Source organism: Seriola dumerili, unplaced genomic scaffold (assembly GCF_002260705.1).
Source record: "Seriola dumerili isolate Sdu_G_001 unplaced genomic scaffold, Sdu_1.0 BDQW01001299.1, whole genome shotgun sequence".
Taxonomy (NCBI): Eukaryota; Metazoa; Chordata; class Actinopteri; order Carangiformes; family Carangidae; genus Seriola; species Seriola dumerili.
In genome coordinates, this window is record NW_019175554.1 from 1085549 (window position 1) to 1104795 (window position 19247).

General features: G+C 39.1%; 2 protein-coding genes across 2 annotated transcripts; both read left to right on the forward strand.

Annotated features, from left to right (window-relative positions):
- The first annotated feature begins 192 nt into the window (after positions 1-192).
- cul4a (cullin 4A) lies at positions 193-9404 on the forward strand. Its single transcript, XM_022767847.1, has 20 exons — positions 193-791; positions 2465-2580; positions 3135-3238; positions 3896-3965; positions 4097-4170; positions 4247-4409; positions 4501-4590; positions 4713-4795; positions 5316-5383; positions 5746-5864; positions 5999-6191; positions 6326-6430; positions 6578-6688; positions 7135-7220; positions 7371-7478; positions 7591-7704; positions 7799-7904; positions 7997-8169; positions 8265-8417; positions 8510-9404. Exons 1-20 carry the CDS (start codon positions 650-652, stop codon positions 8603-8605), a joined length of 2274 nt encoding a protein of 757 aa, XP_022623568.1. The 5' UTR covers positions 193-649; the 3' UTR covers positions 8606-9404.
- A 1511-nt stretch (positions 9405-10915) lies between these two features.
- On the forward strand, positions 10916-19182 carry lamp1 (lysosomal associated membrane protein 1). Its single transcript, XM_022767819.1, has 9 exons — positions 10916-11319; positions 15036-15142; positions 15245-15464; positions 16028-16189; positions 16299-16510; positions 16629-16754; positions 16869-16935; positions 17027-17194; positions 18061-19182. Exons 1-9 carry the CDS (start codon positions 11265-11267, stop codon positions 18198-18200), a joined length of 1257 nt encoding a protein of 418 aa, XP_022623540.1. The 5' UTR covers positions 10916-11264; the 3' UTR covers positions 18201-19182.
- The last annotated feature ends 65 nt before the right edge of the window (positions 19183-19247 follow it).

Sequence of the window (19247 nt, forward strand, 5' to 3'; positions counted from 1 at the left end):
GTCCGGGTAATAGGGGTCCTGTAGGAGGTGTAATCCGGCCACGCCAGCTTCTCAGAAAATGAGAAAATGAGAAAAACGTTTACAGACAGTAGAAATCCAAACTACCCCTGAACGCAACTCGGCGCTTTTCACCCAAGATGCACCTGTCCAACTGAACTGTCTGAGAAAAGCCATTTTGTTGTGCTAGCTAGCTATGTGCTAAAGAAAGCCACCAAAACATGGGTCTGTCATACCAACGCTAAATATGTCGCTTTTATGTTTTTGTTTACTGTCGCAAAAAACAATAATTGAACTCGTGAAAATCTGTAAATAGTCAAGACTGGCATGGACTAGCCTATGAAGCTAAAGTGTTTTGGAGAGGACGAAAACTGGTAGCTTAAGTGTGCTGCAGTTTCAGATAACATACTGTTAGCACGTTTATTTAGCTGACCGTAGTTATGTTTTCTGATTGATTACCTTGCATAAAACGGTGTTTGTTTTTGAATGTGTATTAAATAGACTGCGACTGTCTGTGCTGTCAACCAAAGACAACTGGTTCGACGTAGAGGCTGTGTTGGTGACAGTAAATAAACAGGCAACTGAACAATCCAGCAGTAACTTAGCAAAACACTTGGACCATACAGCGTTAAGCCAAAGCGCTAATCTGATAATGGCAGAGGACACCCGACAGGACAAGAGAGCCAGCTTCTCTGCTATAACGGAGCACAACACCAACGGGATGGCCAGGACCTCCGCTGTGGCCTCAGGAAAAACTGGCGCTTCAAAGAAGTTAGTGATCAAAAATTTCAAAGGTATCGTCATTGACTGATCTCGTCTACGTTATCAAACTGCAGAGCATGTTACTCAACTTCATCGTAAAGTTGTCTGTCTCTGGTTGTGCAAGTTTTTGACAGCAAGTATAAAGTCGTCTGCTGACCTAACTGCTGCGATTAGTATGTTGCCTCACATATGGTTTATTTGTGTAACAGCACATAATCACATCCCCAGGTGATTGTTATTATGCTTGATGCATTGATTTTTATGGGCAGTGATGATTTTAAAAGCCCCTCACAACATCTGGATTTTGCACATATAGGCTGTAACCAATGTTCCAGGTACTAGTCAGGTGAGCGAAACCTCACCTCAGTCAACAAACAGGGGTCTTTCGCAATCTGAAATAAATATTATTTTTGTTTATTAAGTTAAATGGATAGAGACAGACGTTTTGGCTCAAACGTGTTGTCGCACCATATTAAGCCTCAGGTGCTACTGATAACACTGATTAGTACTGACTCATGTCAATTAAAAACGCTCAAGACAAAGGCCAAATCAGACCAGTGAACAACTGAAGAACCAAAAATCAAAAATGACACAAATGTACTGCAGGACAAAATAAAATCACATATAAATTACAAATATACATAATCATACAGTTGTACAAATACACAAATATATGAATTATATTTTAAACTGCAACTATTAATCTGCAGGCAGAGCTGAAAATATTGGATGGTTGTACAAAAAAGGTGTGAGAACAGTATAAACTAGTTAATCCACATATTGGGTGTAGCCTACTTCTGGTCTTAATAATGGTATAAGACAGTGTATGTGGGTTGACACAAGTAATCGGTGAGGGAATTGTCAGAGAACCTATCTCCTGGAAGTGATTATTATTCTGTCAATCCTTTTATTAACTCCACAAATTAATAAAACAAATACTAGTTTTAGCATTGAATCCAACCAGCTGATTATTAAACTTGTCTTAAAATTGAATAAAATAAAATAAATTGATAACTGCATTTTTTTGCCTGTTGGTTAGCTAATAGCTAATTACATGCAATGACTTGACAAACTGCAGTAGCTTTTCATTCCTCTTCACTTTTTAGAGTAAGAGCAGAGCAGTTTAGCAGGCATGAGCTGATGTGCATATTCATACTACAGTCATCTTAGACAAAACTGTCTCTGTTATGATTTTACTAATTAAAGATCCAAGATGTAAATCTTGAAATATTATTAAAACATATTTCTGTGGCTACAAAAACTCAAAAAAGTGAAAAACTGTAAAACTGTAAGCTTTCTTTAGGACATCACATGTATATACAAACATATTCGGGACAATAAATGTCAAGATTATATAAAGTAAGTTAAAGAAACCAGCAATGGAATAAAAGTGAAAAGTCTCAAAAAAAAGTTCTGAAAGCAGGAAACTTGCTTTTTGTCATTTCCACCATGAAAAATGATTATTTACCCACTTACCTGTGGGTCCAAAGTGTGTGGTGTAGGAGGTGCCCCTGCCTTAGTTAATTGGACAGACAGATACAATACTGCATTGTTCAATTAGGGCTTATTGTTATGTGATGTTTGTGTTAAACATATGTTTTATCCTAATACTAATATTGTTTCATATGCAGTAATGAGCTCCTGTTAGCTTGTTTGGCAGTTTGTGTAGGACCTATAAAACATTATTGTGGGCTTTTTGTGACAGACAGGCCAAAACTAGCAGAGAACTACACTGAGGACACGTGGTTGAAGCTACGAGATGCAGTGGGTGCCATTCAGAACAGCACCTCTATCAAGTACAACTTGGAAGAGCTCTATCAGGTTTGCTGTCTGTCTTTTTAAACACCTGCAGTTTGATATTTTTGTTCGTGTGTAGCAGTATCTGATTGTAGAAATGGGTCAGTGCAAAACAAATGAACATAACTAGCACAAAAGCTTTAAAGGTTATCATATTTAACACATCTTTCAGCAGAACAGTCAGTACTGTTCGAGGTTGCAAGTGGTTAGTTTCAGATCAGGATTAAAATAAACTTGTAGAGATTGGTGACTTCCTTGAGATGAGTAATATATCACATCATCAACAAAATCTCTACTTTTGTTTGTTACAGTTGGTGTTCATCGATATACATGATTTGAAAAGTGTCCACTGCATTGCCACATAACAAACGTGGATTTACATACTTACAAAAATGTTCATTATAGCATACAGTACATGTAATTTGTATTAAATCACCAAAAGCGCCTGTTTGGTCCTTTAAAATCAAGACATCATCTAACAGGTGTTCACTCGGTCATGGCTGTTTGTGTAGAATTGTGAACAATCTGTGCCTCTTGTGCTTTTGTCTCCTCTTCTTGCTTTTTCGAAACACTTGAAGGCGGTGGAGAACCTGTGTTCATATAAAGTCTCCCCCACACTGTACAAGCAGCTACGGCAGGTCTGTGAAGATCATGTGCAGGCCCAGATCCACCAGTTCAGAGAATATCCTTTTTTTTTGAAACACTATATCAGGTAAGATATGTGTCAAACCTGTTGAATCATTTACTGAGCTTGGGATCAAAGGGACAGTGTTTTTTTTGTTTTTTTTTTAATCACAAACCTGCAATTTTGACTGATTTCTATGTTGGTTTCATTTGGAGTTATGTTGGCAGCTTTAAACTTAAGTTAGGGAAGTCTGGGCTCTGCTGACACAGTTGAGGTGCTATTGCTGTCATACTGTATCTCACAAGGGGTCAATATATGTCAAGTTTGGCAGTTGTGTTTTATGTCCCGAAATCACACACAATGGGGCTTTATTAAGCAGTGGCTGTGACTGGCAGATGATGTACAGATGGTTGACATATTGTAAAACAGCAGCTTTATAACACAAAAACATGAAGTCATTGATTAACAACATTGTCTGTTTGTTTGTACATAAACTGGACTTCTTTCCTGGATTTGAAATATAGGTTTTCTTTCTTTCTTTTGTTGTCTCTGATAAGAGCCTGGGTCTGCTGAGAACAGATAAGAATAAAAGTCATTAGTGTCACCCAGCTTAAAGTTCATAAGTTTATACGTGCTTCCTGTCAAGTATGGTCATTCAACATTTTGGTTCAGTGACGTGTGGGTAAAAGATTTTTTCCTTAACATGGAGCTCACAGAGTCTTTGGACAACCTTTCCTTCCTGAAGCGAATGAATCGCTGCTGGCAGGACCACTGCAGACAAACTGTAAGGTTTGATGTTTGTCACATATGCATATCAAAATGGCTAATTTAGTTTAGTTTTGTTCTGCTGATAGGAAAGTGTCCTGTAAGAGTGTGAATCAAATGCTTAGATTGTCTTTGCTTTTCTGGTTATAGATAATGATCCGGAGTATCTTTCTCTTCCTGGATCGTACATACGTGCTTCAGAACTCCCTACTGCCCTCAATCTGGTAAAATGACAGTTTATTCAAATGATTGTGTTTTTTAATGTGTACTTAGGAGGCTGATGCTATATAAACGTTGCAGGGACACTGGGTTGGAACTGTTTCGTACCCACATTGTGAGTGATAGTGCAGTTCAGAAGCGCACAGTAGACGGCATTTTGGAGCAGATAGAACTGGAGCGGAATGGGGAGACAGTGGATCGTAGTCTGCTCAGGAGCCTACTGGGCATGCTGTCAGACCTGCAGGTACCTGATCACGTGTTTACTATAATTAATCAGTAGATGGACTGAATGTGTGTCATTGTTTTTACCTCCTGGTTGTCTACCATGTGTTCAGGTTTACAAAGATTCTTTTGAAGAGAGATTTTTGATTGAGACCAATCGCCTGTATGCAGCAGAGGGACAGCGACTGATGCAGGAGAGAGATGTGAGCAAGACTCTTAATGGATCTGTGTCATGTGATCAGTAACCTGTCATATACATAAGCATATGCAAGGATGCGCTTCTGATTGGCAAACGTACTGAATATGTGTGTTTGTATGTGTCCAGGTGCCTGAGTATCTGCACCATGTGGCTCGTCGGTTAGAGGAGGAGAATGATCGCATCATGAGCTACCTCGACCAGAGCACTCAGTAATTTTTTTTTTTAATTTTCAATCGTGTTGTCATAGATATTACTGAGACAAAAATGATGTCATGCATAGACATTAAAATCTAATAATCTCATGTGCATACAAATAAATTGAAACATAAATATCCATTTATTACCATTTATTCCAACCAGGTAAGGTGCACCACCACTTCCGATGAGCACAGTGTTGTTTTATAGAGTGATATGTAAACTTCCAAATGGTCTTTACTTTTGGACCAATAGACAAATGGTGCCAATAGTGTCATAGTGACTGCTTATATTCCCAGTACAAAGGACTATCTTCACTAAATGTCCAGTATACTGTGTTTCTTATTTTCATTTATTCTTCAGCATTTTCTGAGTATTAGTGTAAAAAGTGTGAGGGTTAACATGCAGACTTAATTTTGCACTTTTTGTATATATACATATATATATGTATATATATCTATATATGTTTCTATTAAGTATAGACTTTGAAAACACTAATTTTTTCCCTCTTATTTTCTCCTCACTATTTCACAGGAAACCACTTATTAGTTGTGTTGAGAAACAACTTTTAGGAGAACATATGACTGCAATACTACAAAAGGGTACGTCTGTGTGGAAGACTTTGCATGTGTGTTTGTGGGGCTAGTGTATACTACATATGTGAAGCTTATAGTGTTCATTTTATGTTAAACTGTGCCAGGAATATTGATTTCACACAATGTTAATTTTTCCAGCACTAGTTTGAATGTAAATAAATAATGTATCGATTTGTTTTCTGATTTAAATCTTAACGGAATTCATCGACTTTGTTTTGTGGCTTGCTGTTGAATAGTTGTGATTGAAATTTACCAGACCACAGTCAATGATCAATTGTAAGATGTAGGTGATTTTTATTTTTCAACATATTAAATATACAGTATATGCATATGTACATATGCAATAATGTGTAACATTTTTGTGCCAGGTTTGAGCACCCTGCTGGATGAGAATCGTGTGACTGAGTTGGCCCTCCTTTACCAGCTGTTCAGCAAGGTGAAGGGAGGACTTACCACACTGCTGCAGTTCTGGAGGGATTACATTAAGGTATTAATGCATCAACCAACATACACTGTACATGAACATGAAATACAAAGCTATACCATCAAGAAAACATGTCCAGGTCCTTTTATGTCTGAGAAATGCATATACACATTATTGTAAACTGTCTCTGGTCGTAGTCCTTTGGTGGAGAGATTGTATGTACTCCAGAGAAAGACAAGGACATGGTGCAAGACCTGCTGGACTTCAAGGACAAGATGGACAACGTGGCCCAGAGCTGTTTTGCACGGAGCGAGGGATTCATCAACGCCATGAAGGAGGCCTTTGAGACGTTTATCAACAAGCGGCCCAACAAACCTGCTGAACTTATTGGTAGGTCAGGCGCAGACCTACGTGTTTTTAACAACTTGGTAAAAGTACAAAATATCAACTCATTTTACTCTCATTCTATTGTGGTTTTTTATTAATTCCAGCTTGTGATAACAGCTTTATTGTTTCCCATCCAGCTAAATATGTGGATTCAAAGTTAAGAGCAGGGAACAAGGAGGCTACAGAGGAGGAGCTGGAGAGAATCCTGGACAAGATAATGATAATCTTTCGTTTCATACATGGTTAGTTACAGTTCTGTGTGTGCATGTGTTGTGTGTGTCTGGTGCATAAGTTGGGGTGTTTGCTTTCCCAGTCAATTACTGTTACTAACCACTGTGAAGCTTGTTACACTCTAATGAGACCTCTTCATCTCTGTTTTCTCACTCCAGGAAAAGATGTATTTGAAGCATTTTATAAGAAGGACTTGGCCAAGCGTCTGCTGGTCGGCAAGAGTGCTTCTGTTGATGCGGAAAAATCCATGCTGTCCAAGCTCAAACATGGTGAATCTCTGCTCCGATGTCTTATATCTTGAATTAGCAAGTTGTCATGGATCAAACTCTTTGTCCGAGCCGTGGATGCTTAAAGTTTCTGGGAATACTGGGAAATTGGCTCGCCTGTACTTTATTGGACTTAAGGGGATATTTAACTTTTAATGTTAACCTGGTCTGTACAGTATAACCACATTATATTCTCAATAACATTTAGCCTAAAATTTGAATGCACTTTTAAATCCTTCAGTTGAAGACTAGAACATCTTCCCTTGATGAACATTATGCTACTATGATACATGTAGAGAGGATGTTTGCATCTGCCCAGTGCTCTAGCAGCTGAAGCACTTAAGTATAATCTGCTGTAGTATTAATGTAACCTGCCAGTTGTGCATATGTGCTGGTGTGAGGTGTGAGAACAAGTCAGCTGTGACATCAGTGGTTTTGACTTCCTGCAGAATGCGGAGCGGCATTTACCAGTAAGCTTGAGGGGATGTTCAAGGACATGGAACTGTCTAAAGACATCATGATCCAGTTCAAACAGGTACTTAAAGTCTCAAGCTCGTAAACATACATGTGTAGCTTTAAAATGTTGATGGCATGTTTACAGTGTGTATATACATTCTACTGCACTATCATGAAATGCATTTTCCATGCATTTTCCATGCATAATTGATGTGATATTTCATCTCAGTATATGCAGAACCAGAGTGAGCCCAGCAACATAGAACTTACTGTCAACATCCTCACTATGGGCTACTGGCCTTCATACACACCCATGGAGGTCCACTTGCCCCCAGAGGTGAGCTTTTTTATGTCTAGATGCTGTTCTTTGTGTACACTATGTTTTGACTCTTAAGAGACTGTGTTATGAACAGTCTTGGTAAAAAATTCATCTCTTTATGTTTTGGTAGATGGTAAAACTCCAGGAGGTGTTCAAGCTGTTCTACCTGGGGAAGCACAGTGGGAGGAAGCTGCAGTGGCAGCCAACGCTAGGCCACGCTGTGCTAAAGGCAGAGTTTAAAGAGGTAAAGGCTTGGGACATCCTAACAGGGCATAGAGAAGAGAGACGGGTTGAGAAACTGTCTGAACAGCACTTACAATCACTACTTTATCCTACAGGGTAAGAAGGAGCTGCAGGTCTCGCTGTTCCAGACACTGGTGCTGCTGATGTTTAATGAGGGAGAGGAATTCAGCGTGGAGGAGATTCGTGCTGCCACTGGCATAGGTTACATGTCTTTAAATATGTAGTAAAATTATTCTATTGTGGGAGAGAGGTACTTGCTGTATCACACTGTCAATCTGTCTTGTCCTGCACAGAGGAGGGAGAGCTCAGGCGTACGCTGCAGTCCCTGGCCTGTGGAAAAGCACGCGTCCTTAACAAGAACCCTCGAGGGAAAGATGTGGAGGATGGAGACCGTTTCAATTTCAACAACGATTTTAAACACAAACTGTTCCGCATCAAGATCAACCAGATCCAAATGAAAGAAACGGTAAAAAGTACTAGCACATTCCTTTCTTTCTCTTTTCATTCACTCCTGCTCAACCAGGGCTTACTTTTACCCATTTTTTTGCATTTTCCTCCCAGGTAGAGGAGCAGGTAAGCACCACAGAGCGTGTGTTTCAAGACAGGCAGTATCAGATTGATGCAGCTGTGGTTCGCATCATGAAGATGAGGAAGACCCTCAGTCACAACCTACTGGTATCAGAGCTCTACAACCAGCTGAAGTTCCCTGTCAAGGTTACGTATCTTAAGCTTCTAATTCGTATTATTCACACACACGCACACACACAGAAATCTCATCAGCGTCTGTCTTGCCTTCCTCTCTACAGCCGGGCGATCTGAAGAAGCGGATCGAGTCACTCATAGACAGAGACTACATGGAACGTGACAAGGAGACTCCTAACCAGTACCACTATGTTGCCTGAGGGGGTAGCACTCACTGCCATGCTTTCCTCACAGCAAGCGTAAAGCTGGCCCCCCAAAACAGCATTACAGCCCTTCAGCCACCCACGACTCTCCTCTGGTGCCCATCTTTCCCTCCATCCACAATCCTGGACGCAGCATCCAGATCACACAGAGCTCCAGAGAGACGAGAGAGACTTGGCTGTACTGTTCCCACTCTGCGATATCTTTAGTGGGACTCTGAAATGGGGCTGGAGGAGTGGCCCGGGTTGTTGATGGTTGGTTTATGTGACTTACAAATCTGCTAATGCAAAACTCAACTGAAAATAACTAGCACTTTCCCCTGTTTTTGTTGTGTTTATCCTCCTCGGGATTGGGATTTTTTTTTTCTCCATCACATTGTTCTAAAATCACTTATTTTCTACTATAGTTGGTTTGTCTTGAGTTTTAAGATTTTTTTTTTTGTTTTTATTTTAATTTTTTGTTCATGAACGGCTGCATAAACTGCTGAGTGTAAACCTGATTGGTTGGTTGCTTGATTTGGCAGAGAAACAGCTGTTGAAGACAAAGAGAAGAGACTTGAGGACGAATGAAGTGGTCCTGAGGGGCCGAGTCAGATGTGTTTAGGTCAGAGGGCGGTGGTCATTGCTCGTAACACAGACGCTAAATGATATGCAGGCAAGCCACTTTGTCTTTGGGTATCTTGTATGTTTTGACCAAAATGTCCAAATGTCCAATGTCATGTGCTGACGTTTTTGTAGATCAGATTGTATTCTATGTACGAGTGAGAAAAGTGAACCTGAATAAATGGATATTTAATGATTCAAGTAATTATTTGTAGAGTTTGTAGATAACCTGCTAGTGGTAGTTTTGTTTTTACAAAGCCTGAGCTTGTTACATAGTTCTTGATGCTGACAACTCCTGCTGTCTAATCTGACTTTATCAAATCAATCTTAGCAAAACAGGGAAAAAAAGCAGAACTAGTTAATAGTGAGTGAGCAAATGAGTAACAAGGAGGATTTTTGTCTGAAATGCAGCTCTGTGGTGTGCATTTTAGGCATAAGAACAACATAGCAAAATGAGTTAGACCTGAAACTGCTATACATCACAACACTAATTTGTCCTTTTGCACTTTGTATTTCTCAGCCCCGAATGATAAAATAGCCAGTGGATTGTTGTCTGTTCTCTTTACATACACCTGATTTTGATCAATTTGGAATTTAAATGCACTGCTGTTTTCAAAAAATGATAGCCACCACTTTCATAGCAAGAGAAATGAGCCATTCAAGATTTGAATATCTCAAGTTACTGGAAGATGGAACTGAAAATGTCCTTGGGAATGTACAGCTTATGCAAGATTAAGAAATAGATGTTCCAATATTTCATCAAGAGTTAGTTGTCTAGCATTATAGTCACATATAAAGACAAGAAACCGGCATGTCTTTTGTTAAAAATCATGGCTGAAGAATGCAGGAAGAATGTAGCAGGGTCCTGATAAGTCTTGGACAGCAGCATTAAAGCAGCCTCTGCGTTCCTTCTAGGGTTTTACACGCCCTCGTGAATTGATGATGGTGTCAGCTGACTACCCACAACACATGCACTTGCAGCCTGCACAGCTCAGTGTGCGTGTGTGGACTCTCACATGCTCCCTTCCCATACAAAAAAGTATATGTTGTGCTCAAGATCATACATTAAACACATACATATATATATATATATATATATATATATATACACAACTGATCTTTTACATACTATGTACATTTAAATTATTACAGGAATGTTGCGTTCAAGTGTGCACTTAAGTCTAAAAGTCACCCCTCAATGCTTTCATTATTTTAAATACAACCATTGTATTTAGAATTATATAGGCTACTTATACTTAACGTAAATTTGAGTGAAAGCAAAGCCAATGAATGTTGCACTAGCATTTGGTTTGGTGTTTTCCCTCCGACCTCATTACATTTTAAATACTTTAGATTAATCAACAGTAACATGTCACTAGTGTGACTTCCCCGAAAAACGAGGATTCGTTGTTGTAGTATTATTCCTGGAAGTGCACTGTCTTTCTCAACAAGCGTCTCTTAACGCCTTGTTGGTATCACCTTGCCTACATTATGCACAATTATGTAATTTTGAAAAAAGTCCAATTTAACCATGATCAGTTTTTTCTCCCACAGTTCCACAAGACAAAATGATGTGTTCTCTTAGGCTACTGTTTATTTGTGACATTGTTTTTAATATGGGGCAGGGCTGATAGCCCTGAATAGAACTCACAGAGAGAGGCGGGGGGGGGGGGGGTGTGGGGGTCTCACGTGACTGGAGAGCTCTAAATGCTACCAGTTCACATGACGAGATATGGCTTATTCAGTCAGTGTGGCTATGACCGACACATTACTGCATCTACTGAGCGTTTTTTCTCAACAGGACATGCTTTGTGAATACTGAAGTAGTTTTCTTTCTATCTTCAGGCCGCAGAGAAACGTAAACAACAACAGTGACGCCACAGTTTTAGCTATCGGCCCGTGAAGTCAAGTGCAGTTTGTGCTGCGTCGCACCGAAGACCCACCTGCGCCTGCAGCGGCGACACAACCACACTTCTCCGGGCTTTTTTTACACTGTTTCTGGGCTACAGAGACAAAAAAAGTGAGGTCTGTCCTGTAGTGTGGTCAGAACCGAAGGATGAAACTCTCTCGCGCTTTGGCCGTGCTCATCATCGCCTCGTTTGCTGTTTTAGGTGAGTGTTTTTCGGTTTAAAGCTAGTCGTCGCCGTTTAGAAGTGACCGTTGGATCAAACAACGTCAATACATATGTCAGTGGTTAGTCGAATATGGTTGTTGACTAGGTAGATAAGTAGTGATTAATCTATAATCTTACAGTCGATTAATTGGCGACCAGTTTGCAGCTAAATTAATTTTACCACTGCAGCTGAGGAGTATTTTCATTATTGACTAATCAAACGATTATTTCCTTTTAATCATATGAAGTCTATGAAATGTCAGATAAATGTCATGACAAAATCAAAACACCCCAGATGTACTTATTTTCTTTTCTTTGCTTCGTCTACTCCACTACAAGTTAGAGGGAAATATTACTCCATTAAATTTATTTGACAGCTTTAGTGATTGACTAGTTCCTTTTATTAACAATACATATGAAGAGCTTATAAAATATGATGCTTTCTTTGTGAATTACAGTATTGTACCTAAAAATATATTGTATAGATGGACAGAAAATCAATTGATTACTATTTTGATAATAAGATTTCATGTTTCCAGCTTCCCAAATCTAAAGATTTGCTTCTTTTGCTTTTATTTTGATAATTGTAATTATTTTTTAAAATAATTTTGAAGTTTGGATTATTAGTTGGAAAAAAAACAAGCTGTGTTTTCTGAAATTTTACATATGAAACCATCAGTCGAATCAATTACTCAAGAAAATAATAGTGACATGAATCTATAATGAAAATAATCATTAATCACAGTCTATATTAAATCAGCTCCACCACAACCAACTACAAGAAAAATGTTGCTTACACATTATTGCATAAGTAATAGCTAATATGGTAGATCAACAGTCACAGAGGTCATGTGTCTGCATTGAGTACTTTATAATTTTCAAAGCAGAAATTTTACTTCGAGTTTACTTAGAGTGTTGTATAGTGGTATTATTACTTTTTATATTATAATATCAGGATCTGAATACTTCTTCCACCACTGGTAGCAACCATTTTGATAATAAGTTGTTTTGTGTCATTTTTTAAGAAAACATGACACAGTTTTTTGGTTTCACCTTCACAATTGTGAATATTTTCTGGTCTCCTTAATCTGCTATGATGGGTTTGGGACATTTTGTTAGTGCCACCTTAGGCCTTGGGAAATTGGAATCTACAATTTTTAGAATTTTCTTACATTTTATTGGTCAAATGACTTATCAATCAATTATTTGATAAAAAAAATAATTGACAGATTAATCAATGATAAAACTAATTGTTAGTTCCAGACCTGATACATTTAGTAATCAAAAAAATAATTGGGAACTGCAACTATCTTGGTAGGCTATTATTTAGCCAAGATAAGAGGTCTTTCTATCTTCAACAACTTGCTTAGGATGTAGAAATTATAGTCATGCACAGTTATTTAGTCATTATATAGTCATTCACAGCTTGACTTAATATATAAATATAAACTAGGGACATCCTTGTGTAGGTCAGTAACCAGTGGAAACTAAGATATATCCCTCCAAATTTGACCAAGTGGATAAGAGGACCTACAGCATTACAAAGTTTCACAAGGACTTGTCTTTCCAAAGTCCTAAATCCAAAGGTCAGTTGTCCTCAGGTAGGTGTGTCAAAACAGACCTGAGAAATCCCTGGACTTTATTCTATTCTATTCTATTCTATTCTATTCTATTCTATTCTATTCTATTCTATTCTATTCTATTCTAATGTAATGCCCAGGTTTTGTTAATGTTGTGGACCAGCAGATTGGCCTCATTGTTGTGTCATTTGAGAGCTTCATGTGACTATGATGGCTTTGTGTTGCACACAGCCCAGCAGGGGCCTACTGACACTGCTAGTTTATTACCAGTTTGATCATCCTGAACACACACACAGGCACCTGGCTGCTGACACAGGAAAACAGGCCAATGCAGATGTAGTTAGAGCAGTTGCAGTATAGGTTTTTTTTTACCTCTTAATGCTCATTATAAAATATATAATTGGATTACTGTATGCTCAGTTTTGACTTCCACTCATCAACATGATGAGGACTTCTGCTCAAGACCCTGCTGACCTTAGAGAGCATTTCCTCTCAACAGAAGGAGTAGTGTGGAATGCTGTTATTTTTTTTTATTATTTCTTCCACACCGACTGTCTAACACTGCTATCTGTAGCGTCAAACTTTGTACACACAGCCGCGTTAACCTCATGATCAGATTGCAGTGTTGTGTAAAGCGTCTGCTGTGTGTTTACAGGGTGAACAGAGAGGTGACTTTGTGGTCAAGTTTCAGCAAGGCAGCAGGGGAGATGATGTGTAACCGAGAGAGACTTTCCATTGGGATCATTAGATTGAATTAATGTAGAAAGTTGAAGATGAAGGAAGGAAGTGAGAAGCCTGTGAAAGAGGGAAGAGTTCAGTCAAAAGGCTGTATAATAAGTTACTTATGAAAGTAATGCCAGTAACATGGTGGACATCTGACACTACCCACAGGCCAAATGCTAAATGAATCTGTCTCTCAGGTAACCAGTTACTATTTGGGGCATGTTTTCACTTTCAAAAATCCTTCTTATCAGTACAATATTGCTAGTGGTAGGTGAATTTGGAACCTGAATTTTTTCCCTGACAAGTAGTTTTTATTTTAATGATCCTAAACGGTTGATACATACTTTATCATTAAAGTCTGACTAAACAGATTACAGAATTACAACATCTGTTCTGGTGGAAAGTCAACCAAAAAGGGAATAGTCTCCATCATGCACCAGCCACATTTGAGCTGAACTTCTTTGTAGACATTCTGGGAAGTGTGAAGCAAGTGGTGAAACTCCTGTGTTGCATTACTGTATTATAAAATGGGTGAGAACTTTTTTTTAAGGATATGAGTTGTAGGGTTGATAAGTACATGAGTCCTGAATAGCCACCACCATAGCTTCCAGACAATATGTTTGAGAAGTACAGCCACTATCGCACACACATAGACACCGAACAGTGAGTTGGCAGTTTCCAGGGAATAAAGGTATTAATAGCATACAATGCAAGTGTGAAAGTTGCCAGGTTGGCTGAGTTGCTAAATACCACTTGGTAATTCTGTGCATAGGAGCCACATTTAGTATACCTAACAAGTAAGGCTCCTGCCTCTATTGGCTTTGTTCCATTAGGTGTTCCAGGAAGTTTCTCCAGTGAGCAGTGTTGATCTCTCACTTTTAGCTGTTTGTAGACCTCTGGTGGTGGTTTGTGTGAACTGTTTTAGTGTATATGTAACACTGGTTAGGTTGTAATAATCATCCCTGTTACAATTTGCACTCATTTTGTAACATGTATCCACCCAAATACATTAAAAACAGATAATAAATACTTATTCAATATAAGTATGTATTCCAAAATCAGTGCAGTAAAGTCATCCCAATGCATTTAACGGCAAGCTGACCTCTATTAGCAGTTTTGCTCATCATCAGGTCACACTGTGCATTAATAATTTGAGCTGAGCAACATAAGAATATTTCTTGTAATGAATGTAGGATGTTTTCAGTTTTGTGAATTATGGCACACAAATGAACAATTCAGTGTAATTACCACGTTATGTATTTGTCCAGAATATGGAAGATAGAAAGCTGAAAATATGTATTTTCCAGTATATTTTCAGATTGTGTGAGTTTGTTTTTAAGATGTTAACTGTTAAAGTTTTTCCGTATTATTTCAATATTGTGGCTGTCACGTCACTATGTTCTCCCCGCAGGTCGTATTCAGGCTGTTACGCTTGAGGTGAATGAGGGGAACTCCACTTGCATTAAGGCTGAGCTTTCTGCATCATTCTCCATCACATACAACACCTCCAGCAGCACAGTATGTACAGTGACAACAGTGTTCTGGTTTCCATCTCTGAAAGCATCATAACAGTGCTGTAGCTCCTCATGAACACCAGTTGTACCACTTGTCTTTCATTAGACAACAGTGCAGGTCTCTCTGCCTGACTCCGCCACAGTCGATACAGGCAGCAGCTCTTGTGGCACAGACGGCAGCTCACCATGGCTGGTGGCAGTGTTTGGACCGGGCCACGCACTGGGGCTGAGCTTTTCAACCAATGGAAGTCTGTACAGTGTGGCTAACCTGACGCTACAGTACAACCTCAGCGACACTTCCTTCTTCCCTGATGCCAACAGCTCTGGTGAGAACAAACACTGCAACAATAATAATATTACAGTACAGCGAGAGAGCCCTCATTCTATCAACATTTCATATCCTCTGCCGCTTATCTCAGGTTTAGCTACAGGTTGTGAAAATTAATTAGGCTAGCTTAATTAATGTTATTTCAGTAGCTACCACTAAAAACTGTAATATTTCTGGTGTCTTGCCCAGTAACAGCTGATGACAGATCTGAACTGAATCTGAGTTATTTATATCTTTAGTTACTTGATGAGATTAGTAAGGATTAGGAATTGGAATTGATACTAAATTCAGATTCAATAAAATGCTATTGAACCCCAACCCTAACTATATGTCGGTAAGAAATTAAATTAATTGCAGTTGTGTTTGGAATAAACAATATTTTCAGTTGCCATCAGCAACCAAAATCTAACTTAATAGTACAGTAGTACACAAGGTATGCTGTATATCTGAAGATCATTGTTGTACTTGCTAGTATATACAATAAAGAACTAATGGGATCATATCCGAGAGGTAATATATTAAAGATGTAACTAATTTGTTGTATGTTTGATTGTGTCCTAGATGTGGTCACTGTGGTGTCGGCTTCAGTTGGGATCTGGGCGCCGATCAACACCACCTACCGCTGTGTGAGCCCCACCGCTTTTAGAGTTGGTGAAGAAAATGTCACTTTCTCTGATATGAGGCTAGAGGCGTACATGCCCGGAAATGACCTGAGTCCAACAGGTAGGGCACTGATTCTGTTTTTGTTTTTGAGTGGATGGGTTTCTAGGGTGTTTGACCGGCTCCTTAATGGTTGATTAGATATTTCTTAATAATTTTTCTCTCGTGACAGAAAGCGTATGTGTGGCAGATAAGGCCAGTACTACAGCTCCACCCACCACCACCACTGCTGCTACTACTACAACAGCACCGCCAGTACCAACCCCTCCAGGATCACCTGAACGGGGCTCCTACTCTGTGAACAACAGCAACGGAACAGTTTGTCTCCTGGCCCAGATGGGACTGCAGTTCAACATCTCCTATGTCTCTAAATCTCAGAATAAGGTAATATAGAGCTTCATGAGCAGGGACCGCTTGTAGTAGAATAATTGTTGAATTCATTTTTTAATACAAGTTGTTTTAACAAACTTGAAATGAACCAACTTTTTCTATACTTTGCCAGACTGTCCAAGATATAGTAAACCTGACTCCTAATATGACAAGTTCTTCAGGATCATGTGAAGCCAGCAGAGCTTCCTTGGTTTTGACACAAGAGCAAGCAACCACGCTCAGCTTCACCTTCACTTTGGTAAATCCATCGCTCTTTTTTTTTCTTTTTTTATGAATTTAGCTACATGGTCAGTTTGTTTTTGTTTGTGCGAGTAGATACAGTTATCCACTGAGCTCTTCCTCTAATCCACAGAACTCCACGACCAACAAGTACCACCTGAGTGGGATAGTTCTGTTCGCCAATTGGCCAGATATGACTGGTATGTCATTTGTACTGTAATAAGCAAAATGCTTTTTTCTTGGCTCTGACTTGTTTAATTTAAAGAAATACTAATCCAATTCTCTCCACAGCTCCCTTCTCAGCCAGAAACATTAGTCTGAACTACCTGCGGAGTACACTGGGCCGCTCATACATGTGCAACGCAGAGCAAACTTTGATTGTGGAACCAACCTTCTCTCTAAACACATTCAGACTGCAGGTCCAACCTTTCGGAGTCACCACCAGTCAGTTTGCTACAGGTATTACTGCTTTTCTTTCCTTTTGCCATATTATTCCAGCTTTTCTTTATCTTTGTCCTCTGACCTCCATTTTGTTTGTAATGGTGTTGTTTGTTTGGAGTAAGTAGCATCCTGTGGCCTGGGTAAGAAGCTGTAGTCTGATAATCAGACTGAATTACCATTTCACTGAAGTTTTTTTATGCTGGGTGAAGAAATATGCAGGTTTAAAGGAGTAGTTCGACATTTTGGTAAATTTGCGTTATTGCTTTCTTGCCAATAGTTTTACATGTTAATCAATGAGCTTTAGAGGTGTTGTAAGGTATATTTATTACTTGAGAGAGAGTCAGGCTAGTTGTTTCCTTCTGCTCCCAGTCTTTACTCCAAGCTAAACTCAGCTGTTGCTTCATATTTAGCGTACAGACATGAGAGTGGTGTCAATCTTCTCATCTGTTTCACTATTCACAAGAAAGCAACGACATGTAATTGCTCCTTCCTTTGAGAGTTATTTCTGTATGCTGTCTTACAACTCGTTTAGCTGCATCAAGCTCATCTGCACTTGTTGCCAATTTTGTGGCTATTATTCTGTCAATAATTTTATGGCTCTGGCACAGCAAGATCACTGCCACTGACAAACATCTGATTGGCTTGGTCATCTCTCCTAATGGCTGTTAATGAGCACACCACCAGAACTATGTGAATCACTGTAAAAGAAAAGATGTGTGTAGAGAGAGTTTCAGTGGTCTGGAACTAGGCTCAGGCATACTTACATCAACAAGGTCAACACTTCTGAATCACCCCTCAGTAATCCATCTATTAAAGCTGCAGTTGGATAGGGCATTTACTGATTCTGCAATCCAACTGTTGATTCTCGCCTTTTCTGTCTCTAGCGGAGGAGTGTCAGATGGACCAAGACCAGATGCTCATCCCCATCATTGTTGGAGCAGCGCTTGCCGGCCTGGTGCTGATCGTGCTCATTGCGTACCTAATAGGCAGGAAGAGGAGCCATGCTGGATACCAGACCATCTGAATGGACCCTTCATTTAACTTAAACCTGACAGACTCAATAGTGGAGAGATGAACCTTAGTGTGTGAATGAGCAAGTGGACACGAGCATGAGTGAATGGAAGCAGTTGTTTCTCTGTGGTGAGTGCATGTTTTTGCATATCCTTTGTGACCTCTGGATAGTTTATTTTCCCTTCCATTTCTCTGTGGAATGATGATGAGAAGCCAAATACCTGCTAAGTTTAGATGGTGTGCATCTTTATGACACTTGAGAGGACTGAGTCTCCACATAATCAAAGATGGATGCAGTTTGAATTTGCTTTAGTAAGTTCACCGCCAGCTGTTCGGCTCTACTCTTGTTTCATTATGTTCTAGGGATTTGAATTTGCTTGAACTTCTGTCTGTTGTTGTTAGCTATGTAAAATAGCATTTTAAGAGTGAGAGTCAAAGTAACTTAAGACAAAGCAAATTTTTTAAAAGTTCCAATGGCTTGGCCGCTATTGGTCTTAAGTTTGACAATTTAGGATGTCTGCACAAGTAAAAACATTCAAAGTGGAGTTTTATTCTTACACATGCTCACCAGTATTTTTTTTAAATTCATGAGCATAAGATAATCCCAGTTACTCCAAGAGAAGGGAACACTCTGAATGTGTCTTTTTCAATCATATTCCTCCACAGTGGAGACAGATAAAGTCTGAACTGCCCCATTGGTGCACTGAGGCACAATAAAGTAACTGGTAATTGTGATGATGAAAATGTGGATTGCTGCTTTGTGCGTAGTGGTCCGACCATGCACATAGTGCGACTCTGCATTACTAAAATGTATTTAACAGGACAAGTGAACAGGTGCATTGGTTAATTTTCTATTCTTGCTTTTCCCCACCCTCTCCCAAAAGAAATATCAATATGAAGTGTAGTGATTTGATCTTTTATTTTTATAGAAAATGATGTGATCTCGTTTTCTATTATGCATCTTACTGAAAGTTAATAAAAATCTTAAAAATCCAGCACAGTTTTGGAGTATTTCATGCAACAGCACCTTTTTTTGATTTGTTTCATCTAGTTTTGTGTG